At 36.5% G+C, this 16,162-nt stretch overlaps 1 protein-coding gene across 2 annotated transcripts; it reads left to right on the plus strand.

The window, feature by feature from the left end:
* The first annotated feature begins 407 nt into the window (after window positions 1–407).
* On the plus strand, window positions 408–14,594 carry LOC125819679 (protein GAMETE CELL DEFECTIVE 1, mitochondrial). Of its 2 annotated transcripts, XM_049499149.1 has the most exons (5): window positions 442–895; window positions 6,870–7,108; window positions 13,512–13,701; window positions 13,847–14,082; window positions 14,222–14,594. In XM_049499149.1, the coding sequence occupies exons 1-4, from the start codon at window positions 497–499 to the stop codon at window positions 14,063–14,065; spliced, it is 1,047 nt and encodes a 348-aa protein (XP_049355106.1). In that variant the 5' UTR covers window positions 442–496; the 3' UTR covers window positions 14,066–14,082; window positions 14,222–14,594. The 2 variants fall into 2 exon arrangements, with proteins under 2 accessions (XP_049355105.1, XP_049355106.1); XM_049499148.1 differs by lacking the exon at window positions 14,222–14,594 and having other exon boundaries at window positions 408–895; window positions 13,847–14,173.
* Window positions 14,595–16,162: the final 1,568 nt, after the last annotated feature.

The raw sequence follows: 16,162 nt of genomic DNA on the forward strand, positions 1-16,162 counted from the left end.
ACACAATTAAGTGATAGAATATTGATAGTTATTATAAATATGTTTAGTAAAATATCATCAATAACACTATTAACACAAAATATAACCTTTTGTAGCTCCTTCTGTTTTTTTTTTTTTTAATTATTTACCATAATAATTATAATTTTGTCTCAATTTATGTGATTCAGTTCAAATTTCGATATGTCAACCAAAATTTTCACCGGCCATAAATTGTTACTTCCTTCCTTTTGTAAGTAATATAGTTGACATTTCGAAAGTTAATCAATTTTTTTATGTATCATTCAAATATTTAAGTAAATTTTAATCTCAAAATTCTAATTATAAAACGAATAATTATTGTGATTTATAAAAAATTCAATTGGGTCATATTGTATGATTCTATTTTCTTATTTGTCCCTTTCTTTTGCGCACTTGTAAATTCTACCATAGCTGAGTTTATCATTAGGGTTTTAATAGGGTTCAAACTCCTCCTTCGCTGTTACTGAAACTTTCAGAAATGCGAGCTTTTCAACGAATCTTAACAAAATTCTCGCAAAACTCAGCTGGTAAATCCTTGAAAAACTTCAATTTTGTGAAGCCCTTTTCTACTGGAAATGATTGGAGTGCAAATTTCGGTGGTACTGGTTCTACAGAAGATTTGGGTTGGGATGCGGGTTCAAATTCATGGTCTACTGGGTTAACCAAGGAGCATTTTGATGGAGAAGTTGTGGGCCGACAAATGGGTTCGGAACCCAATGCACGATCTGCACCGTCGTCTGGTGGGTTTGGTTCAGCTAGATGGACTGATGAAGAAATGGATAAAGTTAAGGAGCTTCATGCTGAGAATCGAAAAGGGAAAGCTTTTGTTGATGGATGGGATGAGAGGATGAAGGATATGAGCGTTTTGATGAAGCAGGTGACACAAATTAAACTGACTTCTCTTCTTATTTAACTAATATACATTGCAGTGTAATGCCCTTTTACTGCATATTAACTCATGAATAGTGTAGAAAATTACATGATAATGAGCTCTTAACTGAGTAAGTAGTGCAAACATCTATTAGCTTAAATATTTCTTCCTGTAATGCTTTTGTTTTTTGGGATTTAATTGCTTGTAGTTTTAGTTAGAAACTATAATGTTAGTATGAGTAATGTATAGTGTACAGGCTGATTAGAATTTACAGATTATGCTTTACTAGAATGATATTGAGAAATCAAGATATGGTACTGCGAAGGATATATCTGACAATTCCTTTGTGCCTTCCCGAAATGTTGATCGGTGTACACCTATTGATTTGAATCTTGTGCTGAGAATTTGTTAGGTGTTTCTACTGGTGTTGTTACTTCTTGGGTTGCCAATGCTAATCGGTTTGAATCTAAGTTGTAGTTGTATTTTCTGTTACTTAGTATTTTCTTGGTAATTATATGGAAGCTTTTCATTGCCTAGGCTGGATAGGAAAGCGGTATGTTTAATAGTATTATCAATGTTATTCCTCTGAAAGAACTATAACAGCTATGAAATCGTGGATGTGTGTGTTTGCGTGCATCAAAATTATATCACCTTGTCTTTGTTCTATATGTATTGTAGCTTATGCTAATAATTTCCCGACTTAACTCTATAGACTAATACAAGAAGTTTAGGCTGCCATTGGAAGTCCATCTGCACCAAATTGGAGGAACATTTTTGTTTATTGATCTTTTATAACGGTAGTGTCCTAACTAGCACGTGGCATTGCTTGCACCTCGACTAATACACGGGGTACATTGCTAGAAAGGTCATTTTATGCACCCAAGGGATTCTATATGAAAATTAATGTCACGTATTTTTATTTTTTTTGAAACTGGTAACTTTTTGTATTCCTCAGCATTAAGGGCTATGCTGGTCACCTCCAAAAAACTGTTACAAGAAAGGGAAAAGACTAAAAAGAAATACTTACAGAGAACCTATGAAGTCCACTAATTGGAACTCCTCTTCTATATCCTGTTCTTTACACCAAAAACCTAAAGTAGTAATTACTTTCCATTTGATCTTCTGTATTGTACACTCCTTTCCTTCAAAAATTCTTTGATTCCTTTCTTTCCATATAATCCACCAGATACATGCTAGAACTGTTCTCCACCATCTTTTCTGACTTTTGCTGCCTCCCTTTTTGATCCAGCAACTAAGAAGGTCAGAGGTGTGTTCATGCATAGTCCAATATTCATTGGCTATGCTTGTAAACAGGGCCCACACCTGAGCAGTTACGTTATAGTGCATGAATAAGTGTTTGTTAGTCTCCAGAGCTTCTTTACAAAGGAGACATCTGGTTACTATGTTGATGCGCCTCTTCTGCATTGCCTCATGAGTCAAACATTTTTTCCTAGCATACTAATCTCTTCGACTCCTCAGAAGTTCGAATAATATGATCCTCAATATTTGAGTGTGTTCTCCCCTTCCGTTCCATTCTTAGCATAGATCCAATCTTCTTCTCATTCCTGTCAATTGCTATTTTCGAACTTTATTTGCTTCCAATTTTGCCTTATAAACTTTTTAATGGAAATTAATATATGTTTTTTTGAGAAAGGTAACTTGTATTTTAAACAAAAGAATACATAAGGAGTATTCTAGTAATACTTACATCCAAAAGTTGCAAAAAACAAAGAACTCCTATGGAGGTCATAAGAACTCTAAAATACTAGGAATATCCTCTGCATCTTGAGGATATTCATGTTTACACCAAAAAAAGAAAAGAACCAGGCAATTCAACTTCAAATTCTGCATAGAGCAGCTCTTGTTTTTAAAACATCTCAGGTTCCTCTCCATCCATATAGACCACCAAATGTAGGCAGGGACAATCGTCCATCTCTCCCTGTGTCCTGAATGATTCCCATCTCTGTCCCAGCAAGCTAGAGCTTCTTTGATGTTCCTTGACATAGTCCAACTGATGCCCTTTAAGTTGATGAAAATCTGCCACAACTTCACAGTCTCTCTACAATGTAGAAAGAGATGATTTATTGTCTCGACCTCACATTCACAAAACCAACACCTGGAACAGATTTGCATGCCTCTTTTCATGAGGTTGTGTTGAGTGAGTGTAGCCTGATTGGCTAACAACCAAGTGAAACATGCTATCTTGAATGGTATCTTGACTTTCCAAATCATCTTCCAAGGCCATCCACCTATATGAGTACCAGGTCTTTGTGAGCTTCTATAAGCCGAGCCAACTGAAAATCTGCCTTGCTCATCTGGATTCCAAAATAGATTGTCCTCATTTGTGTTTAGATCTTTGCACTGCCCTAGAATGTTGAGTAGCTTAACTATTTTATTGACCTCCCAATCATTTAGATGTCTTCTAAACCTTAGATCCCACCCTTGATTATCTCTCATTTCTCTGATTGTAGCCTCTTTTTGAAGGCTCATGTTGAACAAAATAGGGAACCTATTCTCAAAGTCACATGATCCACCCATTTGTCTTCCCAGAACAAAGTCCTTCCACCATTCCCTACCTTGATTTTGCATTTGTTATAGAATTTGATCCATAAATTTCGGATGGATCTCCATACTCCAGATCCATAGGGTTGTGTGGACAGGTTGGTGATCCACAAATTCTCCATACCAAACCTAGCCTTTATTGTTTCCTTCCAGAGAGCTTGTTCTTTTTTTTTGAAATAGGGAGCTTGTTCTTGTGAGGCAAATCTCCATAACCACTTCATAAGTAAGCTTTGATTTTGGATTTTCAGATTCCTAATCCCCAAACCAACTTCCTTTTTGCTGAGAATGACTTGGTCCCACTTCACTAGATGGAATTTATGATTATTAGGATCACAATTTCCTTGCCACAAAAAATTTCTCCTAATTGCATCCATTCTGTCAATCACATTTGCAGGCATATGGAAAACAGACATCATATATGTGGGTAGAGCATCTAGCACACTGTTGATGAGTGTGACTCTTCCTCCCAAGGACAAATATTGACTCTTCCAGTTCACCAGCTTCTTCTCACACTTTTCTAGAATGTTGTTCTAGATACCTTTTGACCTGCTCTTGTCACCCAAAGGCATGCCAAGGTATGTTGTGGGGAGATCCCCTACCTTCCCCCCTAGAATATTTGCAAGCATGTTTATCCTAGGCACCTCATTGACAGTAAAGATGAAGCTCTTTCCCCAATTTATGTGTAGGCCTGAGATGGCTTCAAAAAGGATCAGAATTACACTCAAGTACTTTAGTTGAGAGTTGTCTGCATCACAAAATATCAATGTGTCATCAGCATACTGTAAGTGGGAGATTGCCAGACCTTGTTTGTTATTCATATTAGCATTGAATCCTCTTATCCATCCTCTTGTTTGGGCTGTTCTGAGCATGTCATTTAGGCCCTCCATCGCCAGGATAAAGAGGAAAGGAGATAAAGGATCTCCTTGTCTCAGTCCTCTCTCTGATGAGAAAAAACCAGAGGGGGCACCATTTATCAAAATAGAGAACTTCACAGTTGTAGTGCAAAACTTAATCCATTTTAGCCATTTTCCTCCAAAGCCCATGTTTTCCAAAGACTTCCAGAGGAAGCCCCAATGCAAGTGGTCGTAGGCTTTTTCAATATCGAATTTGCATAAAATACCTGGCACCTTACTGTTCTTTCTCTCCTCCACACATTCATTTGCAATCAAAATTGCATCCATGACCTGCCTACCTTTTATGAAGGCCATTTGTCGGGCATCCACCAGATTATAGACCACTTTCTTAAGTCTTATGGTTAAAACTTTTGAAAATGATCTTACCCTGTGCGCACCAAAAGGGTAGCGACTGCGGGTTTCCCTTGTCATAAAAAAAAAAACTTTTGAAATGATCTTATATAGGCTCCCTATTAGACTAATAGGTCTAAAATCCGTCAACTCCTTAGCCCCTATCTTTTTGGAATCAATGCTATGAAGGTAGCATTAAAACTTCTCTCAAAAATACCATGATCATGGAAGTTTTGGATAGCTGCAACTACCTCTTTTCTAACTACCTCCCAACATGTAATGAAGAAAGCCATAGTGTACCCATCAGGGCCTGGAGCTTTGTCCCCAGCACATGCCATGACACAATCCTTTATTTCATCCTCAGTAAACTGACTATGCAGCATGATATTGTCACCTTCAAGAATTCTAATTTGGATATTCATTTGATTTTAAGGTCTTCTGTGCCTACTACTGATTAATTTTCAATGGAGTGTATATTTTGCTATCTTTCTATTTTCAGCTTCAATGAAACATATATGTTCAACTTTATAAATCAACTAGTCACTCCAAAAGTGGGAGTCGAGCCATCCCTTTTATTTTGGTTGAACCGTCTAAGATAAATCAATTCATTGAAATGTAAGATTTCTAGTCTAGCTTTATCAGTTAATGCTGATTATGACTCTCAAATCATAGAAGACCTTTGAAAGAAACTTCCACTTGGTACATACTTACTACAATAAGTTGGTGGGAGCCGAGCCATCCTTTTTGTCTTGGGTGAACCTTCAAAGATAAACTGATCCATTAAAATGTGAGTTTTTAATGCTCCCCCTTCTCCTTATCAGTACTATTAGTATTATTCTAGTATTATCTTTGGTTATCCTACAATTTTTGCTTATTCTCTCATTTCCTCAGTATTTTCACCATTGCTTCACTCTCATATTTTTCCATACCGGTTTATGAGAACGCTTTTCTTGAGGCAAGGGTCTTCCGAAACTGCCTCGCACAATGAGGCTGTTAATCATGCTATGCTCTAGTCTCATGGAACAGTTCATCTACCAAACTTGGTTTACTGTCTCTATAGAACTCAAGGATACTGTGGTACGAGCCTATAGAACACATCCTGTTCAAGTAAGGTCTTTATCGTTTGAGTTTAACTGATTACACCAAAAACACAGGATCAAGATACTATTCAACTTCTCATTATATAAAAAAGAAGAAGGTAGTATTCAACTTGGTACTCTGCGTACTATTCTCTACATTCTCTAAATATCTAGACTTCCCCTCCTTCCAAATTGTCAACCAGATGCAGGCAAGAACAATTCTCCATCTACTTCTGTCTTTTGCCGGTAGACCTGCCTCCTCCCAATTCTCGGTTAAGTGCTTCTGAAACCTTTCCAGGCACAGTCCATGAAATGCCTTTGATATTTAAGAATATTATCCAAAGTTGTGTTGTGGTCTTGCAATGTAGGAATAGATGATTAACAGTCTCTGCCTTTTCACCTCAAAAGAAACATCTGGAACATAATGGGATCCCTCTCCTCATCAAACTATCATGTGTAATGCCTGCTCCCTTAGCTAGTAGCCTCACAGAAAGCAAGCTACTTTATGTGATATTTTTGTTTTCCAATTCCTAGGCCAGCTGTTTAATTGTAGATTGGGGTGGTTCATCATTCTGTAAGTTGCGTTAACCTTGAAAGTGCCACTGTTATTGCCCAACCACACAATATAACCTCTTGTCTGAAGCCCAGCCACCATAAGAAGTAATGTGAAGCTTTCTAGTTATGAACCAGAATTTTGATAATTCTGTAGGCATGTATGGTCTAGATTGATTAGAGATAATGTACTGTATTTGCTTTGTTCCCAAGATTCATTGTGGTTCAATGTACAGGGGTTAGATTGTTTAATTTTTATTTTTGGGCTAATTTGAAGTTTTTTTGAAGATAAAGTTTTACTTTTGAGAAATAACATATGTTGTAATATTGCAAACCATACTTTCTTGTTGTAGTCTTTCGCAGTCTTAAAGAATTTCTTTTCACTAGCATATAAAATGGGATTGGGAGAAAGTAACTTTCTTTTTGGTTATTCGGAAATGTTTCTGGTACAACACTAAGAACTCGATGAACAAATAAGGGTATGAAGTGGTAGTATCCTTCCCAACTATGATGGATTATCAAAGTTTGGTGTTATTGGAGCAGGTAATGGAGCCAGGTGCAAGGGGGTCTTATTTGAAGGATTCAGAGAAGACAGAAATGTACAAGAAGCATAAGGAGAATCCAGAGTTGTATACAGTTGAGCGCCTAGCAAAAGATTACAGGATCATGAGGCAGAGGGTTCATGCAATTCTATGGCTGAAGGAACTTGAGGAGGAGGAAGAGAAGAAGCTTGGGCGTCCATTGGATGACTCGGTTGAGCTCTTGCTAGATACATGCCCAGAGTAAGTGAATTAGATTCTGAAGTCATTTCCTTTAGAATCCTTCGAGATTATGTTGTTACTTATCACTTCGTCCAAGTTTGATGTTCCTATTATTATTTATTGAAAATGGTACTTTGTTCATGTTTATTACCCAAAGGGTACCACAAAAGTATAAAAGTTGAAAACATGAGCATATCAACGGCAACAACATCAAGGCTTTCTACAAAATCCAAAAGAAATGCTGGATTTTCCATTGTATTGCTCCTATATCATTAGTATAAGTTTTGTATACATTTGTACTTTAGAAAAGAAGTATGTGATTTTTCCCTTTCCAAAACATTTATTTTTTCTTTCCTCCAAGTAGTCCACATGATGCAAATTGGGATAGTCTTCCAAGTTGAATTTAGTCCTCTATCAATTTTCTGTCCCCGCCAACAATTGAGTAGGTGTTTCACATTTGAGGTGTCACCCAGCTAACTTCAAATATAATTAAAAAGAGTCCAAATTTTTGAAGTTGCAATGCAAAAAGAGATGCCTATATTTTTTTGGTGAATCTTCACATAGAAAGCATCTGTTGCAGAGATAGAAGCCCTTCTCTGTGATACATCTTGAGTTAAGCATGCTTCTTTTTCTGCTGTCTATCCAGAGATGGACTTTTTTTCTGGTGCTCTTATTCTCCAATTCATTTTCTATGGACGGTCAGCCTCCCATTGTCCTGTTTGTTTTTGCAGTAGATTGCAATAGCTTTTAACATGAATACACCACTACTGCTGGCCATCCACACTTGTGCATAAAACAATCTGCAATAGGTGCATCTATTCCAGAACTATATTGTATAAAACAGGGAACACTTCTTTCAGAATCCCTATATCCAGCCATCTATCTAACTAAAATTTGATGCTCTTGCCATTCCCCACCTTTAGTTCAATATTCTCATTAAACTCATCCTGGTATTTGCAAGTGTTCTTCCACACAGCCACTCTGCTAGGCCTTATAGCAGGTTTAGGAGACCAGAATTCTTCTTTCCATATTTTATAGCTTCACGAATATCATTCAATCTCCAAAGCCATTTTGCCTAGGAGGCTTTTTGTGTGCGGCTTGAGGTTTTACATCTCAAAACTGCAGGCCGTTGAACCAAAGTATAGTTTCTTTCTTTGCGAGCTGCCCTCCCGAAGAAAATTGTTTCTCAAACTGTTATTCCTTTTTCAATACAAGTTGGGATGGGGACAAGAGAAAAGACATCATGTAGGTTGGAAGACAATCCAAAGCAATATTTACCTATGTTGCTTGAACTCCGGTGGTATGGATCCGAGTGTTGTGATACGACCAATAAATGTATATTTCAACATATAAAGTATATATCTTGATTAATTAAAGCTATTGAACCAAAACTAATAAAATTTAGTTCTTTATAAACATCTAATGTTTATTCATAAGATATCTTGTGTTATGGAAAATCATTTGCATACTTTATATAACTATATATGTTTATGACATAAACCCAAAATTAAACCAAGTACCCTATCAAAGCACCTAGGGTAAGTTGACCAAGTCAGTGTGGATCCCATACCCACCCATGTCGTGTCGACACAAGTGCCACATGAATTTCATGAATTTTGAAGAGTCATAGAAGCATAGCTATTTATCCACGCTAGTCTTGACCGCAAAGGATAGATATGCACCCCCCCCCCCCCCCCCATGGATAGCTTTTTCTCACATTTATCAAGAATGCCTTGCCATATCCCTTTTTGTTTTTATTTTGCACCAAAAGGCAAACCCAAATAGACGATAGGTAATTTTCAACACTGCAGCCTAATTCAAATTTTAGTATAGTCTTCACTATTTAAAAAGTGCATATTTAGAGCACTTTATCAAGCCTCCCCACTTATTTTATGTCATTGTTTCATGCCCGGCCAATGTTACAAGAAAATTGGAAAGACTTCAAAGAAACTTTTTGGGGATTCGGTGAACGGGTTAGGAAGTATCATTTGGTCTGATGGGAGGCGGTGACAACTCCGAAGAGTTGAGGGTTGGGAGTAAAAGATTTGAGGATTTTTAACAAAGCTTTGTTGGGAAAATGGTTGTGGGGATATGGGATGGAGTTCCAATCCTTATGGAGAGAGGTGATAGTACTTAGTAGACAAGTATGGAGTGTTAGAAGGAGTTGGAGAACTAATGATATCACGTTGTCTTTTGGGTGTGGGGAATATCATGAATGGATGGGTAGATACTATGATAATCTTTCTTTCAAGGTAGGGGATGAGAGAAGAGTTAGCTTCTGGGGAGATAAATAGTCCGGAAATATGATGCTAAGAGGAGTTCCAAGCATTTATAAGGTTTCTTGTCAAACAGAGGCGATAGTCCAACACATAAGGGGACACAATGGGAAGAAATGTTTTGGGATTTGAGGTTGAAGGGGGATTTCTAGGATTGGAAGTGAATGGTTAATAGACTCCAATATTATCTCATTTGTTTGTCTTTTCTTTCATATTCAATTTCTTCATTCCAGATTTCTCCATTCCTTCCTATATGCCTCTCTAGAGCCCGTCTAAGTAATGTGCGCAATACAAAGTTCATGTTGCAGAACTCATTTAGTTCATCCTATTGGTGTGACCCATCCGAAAAATTCCAAATAAATGTGAGGATTCCAATGAATCCCTAATTGTGTTTTGTTGTTAGCCTCCTATCATCAAAGGCTTCCCACCCTTTCATAATGTTCCTCCTCACACCACAACCTAAAGGCATAGTGATCCTATTTGTTCTCCACCCCCTTCCATTTCTCCATGAAGCTTCTCCCTCCACACCAAATCTCCACAATCATTTACCCAAAAGTGCTTTGTTAAAAACCTTCCCATCAAACTAAGTGAAACTTCTTTGCCTCATTTGCCGCATCCTAAAGAAAATATCTTTGCAACCTTTCTAGCTTCCTATAACTATGGTGGTAGAGTTGAACAGGGACATGCATCATGTAGGGATACTCGATAAAGTGCTCTTAATAAGCACTTCCTTGCCTCCTTTGGACAAGTATCTTTTCTTCCAAACTGCTAACCTCTTCTCTACCCTCTGATTAAACCGATGTGTCTCCCTTGTAGACGGCCAGTTTGTCCATGTTTATGAATGAAAAAAATACATTTACTTGATAAAAAAAAGAAGTTTGCAAATATGTGCTAGCTTCAAATGAATAGTTCATAAATATGAAATCATTGAAAACATATTGTTTGACTTAAGATAGCATTAAAATGCTTCACAATCATAAAACTAGTGTAACCCATGACCCATACCCGCTTATAAAACATGACTCATTGAGGAAGAGTTATGTCTCTCTTACCTCGATTCTGAGCATAAAGACTGGAACAAAATATTTTGACAACCAACTATCGTGCTCAATGGGTGGGTAGTCTTAGAAGTTGTGTAAGAAATGGCATATAAAGCTAGAAGTCTACTGTTTCATTCTCTTGAAGACTATCAAAATTCCTTTGACACCGAAAGCTAGTGGATCGATAATATAGTCGTAAAAACTGGATTGTGGTCTATGTCACGACTGTACTAGTTCTTAGAATAACGATACAGAGTACACATGAAGATTGGATACAAGAAATGAAGCTACCCTCTGGGCTCCAAAAAGGAAGAGGGGGGGTGGCAGTTTGCTAAGATCCTGATCTGCCTTAGTAGCATCAGCTATAGTGTATTAAGGTCTAGTTTGGCCAACTAAGTATTTAGCTATGCTTCTAGAATATATATGGTTATTATATAAATGGTCTAGCTATTATATTATAATATTAACATTAGGGTTCTGGAAATATTTATTATCTACTTTTTATCTATTTTTTGGATGAAGTAGGGAAATTTCATTAGAAGTCATCAAGAAGATGCTGCAAGGCAAAAATTACAACAAAAGAAGGTGTTTGTTCCTGTACAATAACTTACAAAATAACTAAAAGAGCAGACATAATCCGAAAAAAGTTCATAAGTAGTTACAGGGACTGGTTGAATCAGCTATATAAGATGACCAAACAGTTGGATTAAGAATGTGGGATACTGTTACTAAAAGTCTCTTACATAGTTGCCATCTGCATTCCCCTCCTCAAAACCTTCCATCAAGTGTTGTGTAACATTTTACTTTGACTTTCATAGCTAGGATGAACAAGAAGGGTGAAAGAGGATCTCCCTGTACAGGACCTTTTGATCAGAAATGAGTACTTAACTGTGGTGATACAAAATTTGATCCATCTAATCCAGCATTCCCCGAATCCCATTTGCCTGAGTATGTTGATCAAGTATGTCCAATTAAGCTGGTCAAAAGCCTTTTTAATGTTACGTTTGAAAAGTAGACCAGGCTGCCCTGACTTCATCTTCCAGTCTAGAGTTTCATTAGCTAGCAGGGCTGCATCTGTGATCTGCCTTGTTTTGATGAAGGCATTTTGGTGTCCTGATACAAGCTTCACCATCCTTTTTAATCTTTCCTCTAGGATTTAAGAGGCAGTCATGTAAATACTGCCAATCTAGTTGATTGTTGTGTAGTCCCTCAATTGAGTGACTCCTTTCTTTTTAGGGATTAGAGCTTAAAATGAGTCATTGCGAGATCTGACTAGATTGTTTAGATGAAATTTTGTAACACTGCCAGTCAAGCTGATTGGTTTGTAATCCCTCAATTCAGTGGCTCCTTTGTTTTTAGGGATTAGAGCTATAAATGAGGCATTGCACTATCACACTGCCGTCAAGTGATATTGTATTTACACTCTTTCGTAAGGAACATCTTAAAAGAAGAAAAATCTCAACAAAAAATTATCTTTTTATGGGCATACAGCCATACACGCATAATGAAATTCCTCATTATGTGTCTTGGAAAATATTTTTAAACAACACACATTCGGGTTAATTAACAGGTTAGTTCATATATTTTGTTTATTTAAATTAAGTACTTCTATTAGACTAGACAATGTTTTAGACAGACAACCAAGAATTTTTCAAAAAAAAAAAATTACAAATCAAAAGAAAACTAAATAATTGCTAAATTACAGTAAATTGTTTTATTGACATACTCTCTCCATTTCAAAATAAGTGAGTTGAGCCTTTTTCCATAGTTAAAAATAAGTGAATTGTTCAAAGTTCAAGAGAGTTGTTGTATTTTTTTCCATTATTGCCCCTCATTTATATCTTTTTTGTGATAATTTCAAGAGAGTTAATTGTTCATGTTTATGATTTTACTTTGAATTATTTATATTTTCAAGAATAGTTTGAGAATAACTAAAGGGGCAAAAGTGGTGTTTGTTTTATGTTCTAATTTTTTTTTCTTAATGGGTGTGCATTGCCTCAACAATTCACTTATTTTGAAATGGAGGGAGTATATAATTAGAAATAGGAAATATTTTTGAGTTATTTTTAATATGTTAATGACATTTTTGATCAAATAGGTAGAAGGAAGGCAAATTTGAATCATTTCTAATAGGTTAAGGGCAGTTTTGATCCAATAGGTGGAAGAAGGGGCAAATTGGATCCAATAGGTAGAATGAGGGCACTTTTGAACCATTTCTAATATGTTGAGGGCATTTTGAACTTTTTCCGTTCTCTAAATATCTCAAGTCTCTAATCTTGTGTTACTATTAAAAGTATTAATTAATTCTTAGTCTACTTTAATTTTTTGAATTTTGTTTGAAAGGAGAAGTAGTAATAATAAACTATCTAGGATTATACTTACCAAATTCTTGTTAATCGATCCAATCTCAAAAGAGCACTATACCATATCGTTGTTTTTTTCAAAATATAATATGAATGCCTTCTCAAAAAAAAATATAATATGAATTTTCTTTTATCATCCCTACTATTCATAATATTTAAGGCACACTCAGGAGTCAGGATAGGGGTAGTATAGTAAACCTGGACTAAACTTGATTAAAGAAAAAACCTTCAAGAAGACCTGGAAAAACCTTGTGTTGCTTTATGTTTTCCCATAATGATTCTTCACTAATCACTACAGACTCACGATAGTTATCTGATTTGATTGTTCACATTCCTGGATCCTGATTCCTTATTTGCTGGTTGGATAAACACATTCACATTATTACCTATTAAATGTTGTTTATGCCAGTACAAAATTGTTTACTACTAACCTAGTATGTATGTGTCGCAAGCTAAATATAACTTAGAAAATCCACTAAAATAAATTTGGAAGTAGTCAACGTTTAATGGACGTGGTTCAGGGTTTCATTGTCAAACTGTTATGCAGCGGTGCTTGTCTCACATCTTTCCTTGGACACAAGCATCTTTATCTTCAGTGATATCATCATGAAAGCAAGCACATGCATGCTTGCTCTAGTCTAGCAATATGTTTGTGCTGATCGCCTGGAAATTGTCATGAAAATGGCTAACTCCATTAGAAGAACTGTTATGATTTATGAAAATACTAATCTTGCTTGTTCTGCAGATTTTTCAATTCTCATGACAGGGAATTCCATGTTGCAACTCTTCCTTATAAACCCGACTTCAAGGTCATGCCCGAGGGTTGGGATGGGACTACCAGGGATCCTGATGAGGTGCACTATGAAATATCAATGAAGGAAGATGAGATGCTGTATCAAGAGTTTGTCCAAAGGATGAACTTTAACAAGATGAAGGTTAGCATGTCTAGGAACCAAGAAACAATACGTGTACCATAATGATCTGATGTATTGTTGCACCAAAATAAGATTTTGATCTGTTGGGTGTACTGTTATTCTGTTTTACTAACTCTGGGCTACATGGTTCTGCTTTTGGTTTTAGATGGCGAAAAAAGTGAAATGCCACAAGTATAGCCGCAGGCGCCCTTCAGATGGCTGGAATTTCACTGTCGAGATGCTAGGATCTCGTGGCAAGCGTGGGAATGGTGGTGGCTGGAAGTTCGTTAGTCAACCTGATGGTTCCAGTCGACCCCTTGATGAGTTCGAGAAGATGTTTGTCAAGAGAGAGACCCCACGTCGAAGGAAAAAAATTCTCCCTTGATTTTTGGCATATGCAAGGTAGATTCCAGTTAAAAGACGTGTTCTTAAATTGTTAGATTTTCTCATAATTGACGCATTTCATGCGTTTCTGGAAGTTGTTTTTTTGGTTGTTCGGCAGAAGAGCCAGTATACACTTTTATGAAAATGTTTTTTGCAGATTACTCACAAGTGGTTTCTACAGCTCCTGTATCCTTTCATCAAATTGATCAAGTTAAAAGTTATAGTGGATCATATTTCTACCTCCATAAGTTCACCTAGTTTTGTGAAAAGATTGGTCATCGCTTTGCTTCATCAACGTTCAATAACACGGGCTTTTGCTAAGGCTGTGCTTTTGTTTGGTGTTAAGCTAAATCTCAAGGGATAATTTAGATGTAATGTGGCTTCTCCCATGAATCCCTGAAGTGGGGGAAATGCTACTTATGATGTTGAATCCTCCGTTTATTCACTTTACTAATTTTCTTTCATCATCATTACTACTTTGCTATGGAAAAAGCAAATTCAATGTCATACTGAAAGTTGAATTCTCTTGATATGACAAAAAATGAAAACGGATGAAAGTGTGGCCAATGCAACTGTCTCAAGAGAATGCTAAAATCCTTTTTGTCCTACAAGGTATGATGTTGTAGAGACCTTGGTTTTCACCAAGTTATTCAATTGTTTTTATGGGACTCATCAAATTTCAGACGGATTGGAGATAAGCAGGGACTTCTCTTTAAAAGTATGTATTAGCAGCAACAAAGTTAAAAAGAATGTCTTAGCAACAACTATAGTCGACGCTAAGTTATATAAACCGCTGCTAAAAGAATAAATTAGTAACCTAGCATTAGCGGCAGCAAAAGTTGCCACTATTAGGCATATAAGTCGCTGCTTATGTTTTTAGCAACAACTCTACTCATCAATAGTTGTAATAACCGACCTAAAGGTAGGTTTTAGAAGCAAAAAGTTACCACCCAACAAGTATATCAATCGCCATTATTGGTTAAGAACACGCTGGTAAAAATATTTTAACAGCAACAAATATTGCTACTAATAGCTACAACAGTTGCCGCTAATAGTTATATAACCACCGCTAATAGGTATATACAAGTCGCCCAAAATAATGCTAAAAGTCGCCGCAAAAGTAAGCTTTAGCGGCAACAAAAGTCGCCACGAAATCAAACTATATAAACCGCCGCAAAAATTATGTTTTAGTGGCAACATCAGTCGCCGCTAAAAGGCATAACAGTCGCCACAATAGTATTAATAACCGCCGCAATAAGTATGTTTTAGTGGCAACAATAGTCGCCGCTAAAAGGTACAACAGTCGCCACGAATAGTATTAATAACCGCCGCAATAAGTAGGTTTTAGTGGAACAATAGTCGCCGCGAAAAGGCATAAAAGTCGCCACGAAAAGTTTTATTAACCCCCGCAAAAATTATGTTTTAGGCAACCGATGTTGCCTCTAAAAGGTGTAACAGTCGCTACAAATAGTTTATTTAAACTTATGTTTTAGTGGCAACAGCAGGCGCCACGAATAGTTGTATTAACCGCCGCTAAAAGTTACAATCAAACTATATAAACAGTCGCAAAAATTATACTTCAGTGGCAACAGCAAACGCCGCCAAAAGGTATAACAATTGCCACGAATAGTAGTATTTACCGCTACTAAAATAATTGTTTTGTGGCAATAAAGTTGCCACCGATAGTCGAATTAATCGCCGCAAAAAGTTATAAGAATACTATATACGCTAAAACTATGTTTTTGTGGCAACAAATGTCGCCACTAAAAGCTATATTAGTTGCCAGGAATAGTTATATAAAGTGCAGCTATTAGATAGGATTAGTGGCAACAAAGTCACTCTAATTTTAACCGCCGCCAAAAGTAAACTCTAGCAACAACTAATAGTTATATTATACATTTTTAAAAGTTATCATTAGTTGCAACAATAGTCGCAACTAATAATAATATTAACTGCCTCTAAAAGTATCTTTTTCCAGCAATTATGGTTACCGCTATAGACTCTACTAACAACAATTTTAGTAAACTCTAACAGCTATATTAATCGCCGCTCAAAGTGAGTATTATCCACAACAATAGTCTCAATAGTAGCTTTAGTT

This window comes from Solanum verrucosum, unplaced genomic scaffold (genome assembly GCF_900185275.1).
Source record: "Solanum verrucosum unplaced genomic scaffold, falcon-dt-bn FXZP01000255.1, whole genome shotgun sequence".
Classification (NCBI taxonomy): Eukaryota; Viridiplantae; Streptophyta; class Magnoliopsida; order Solanales; family Solanaceae; genus Solanum; species Solanum verrucosum.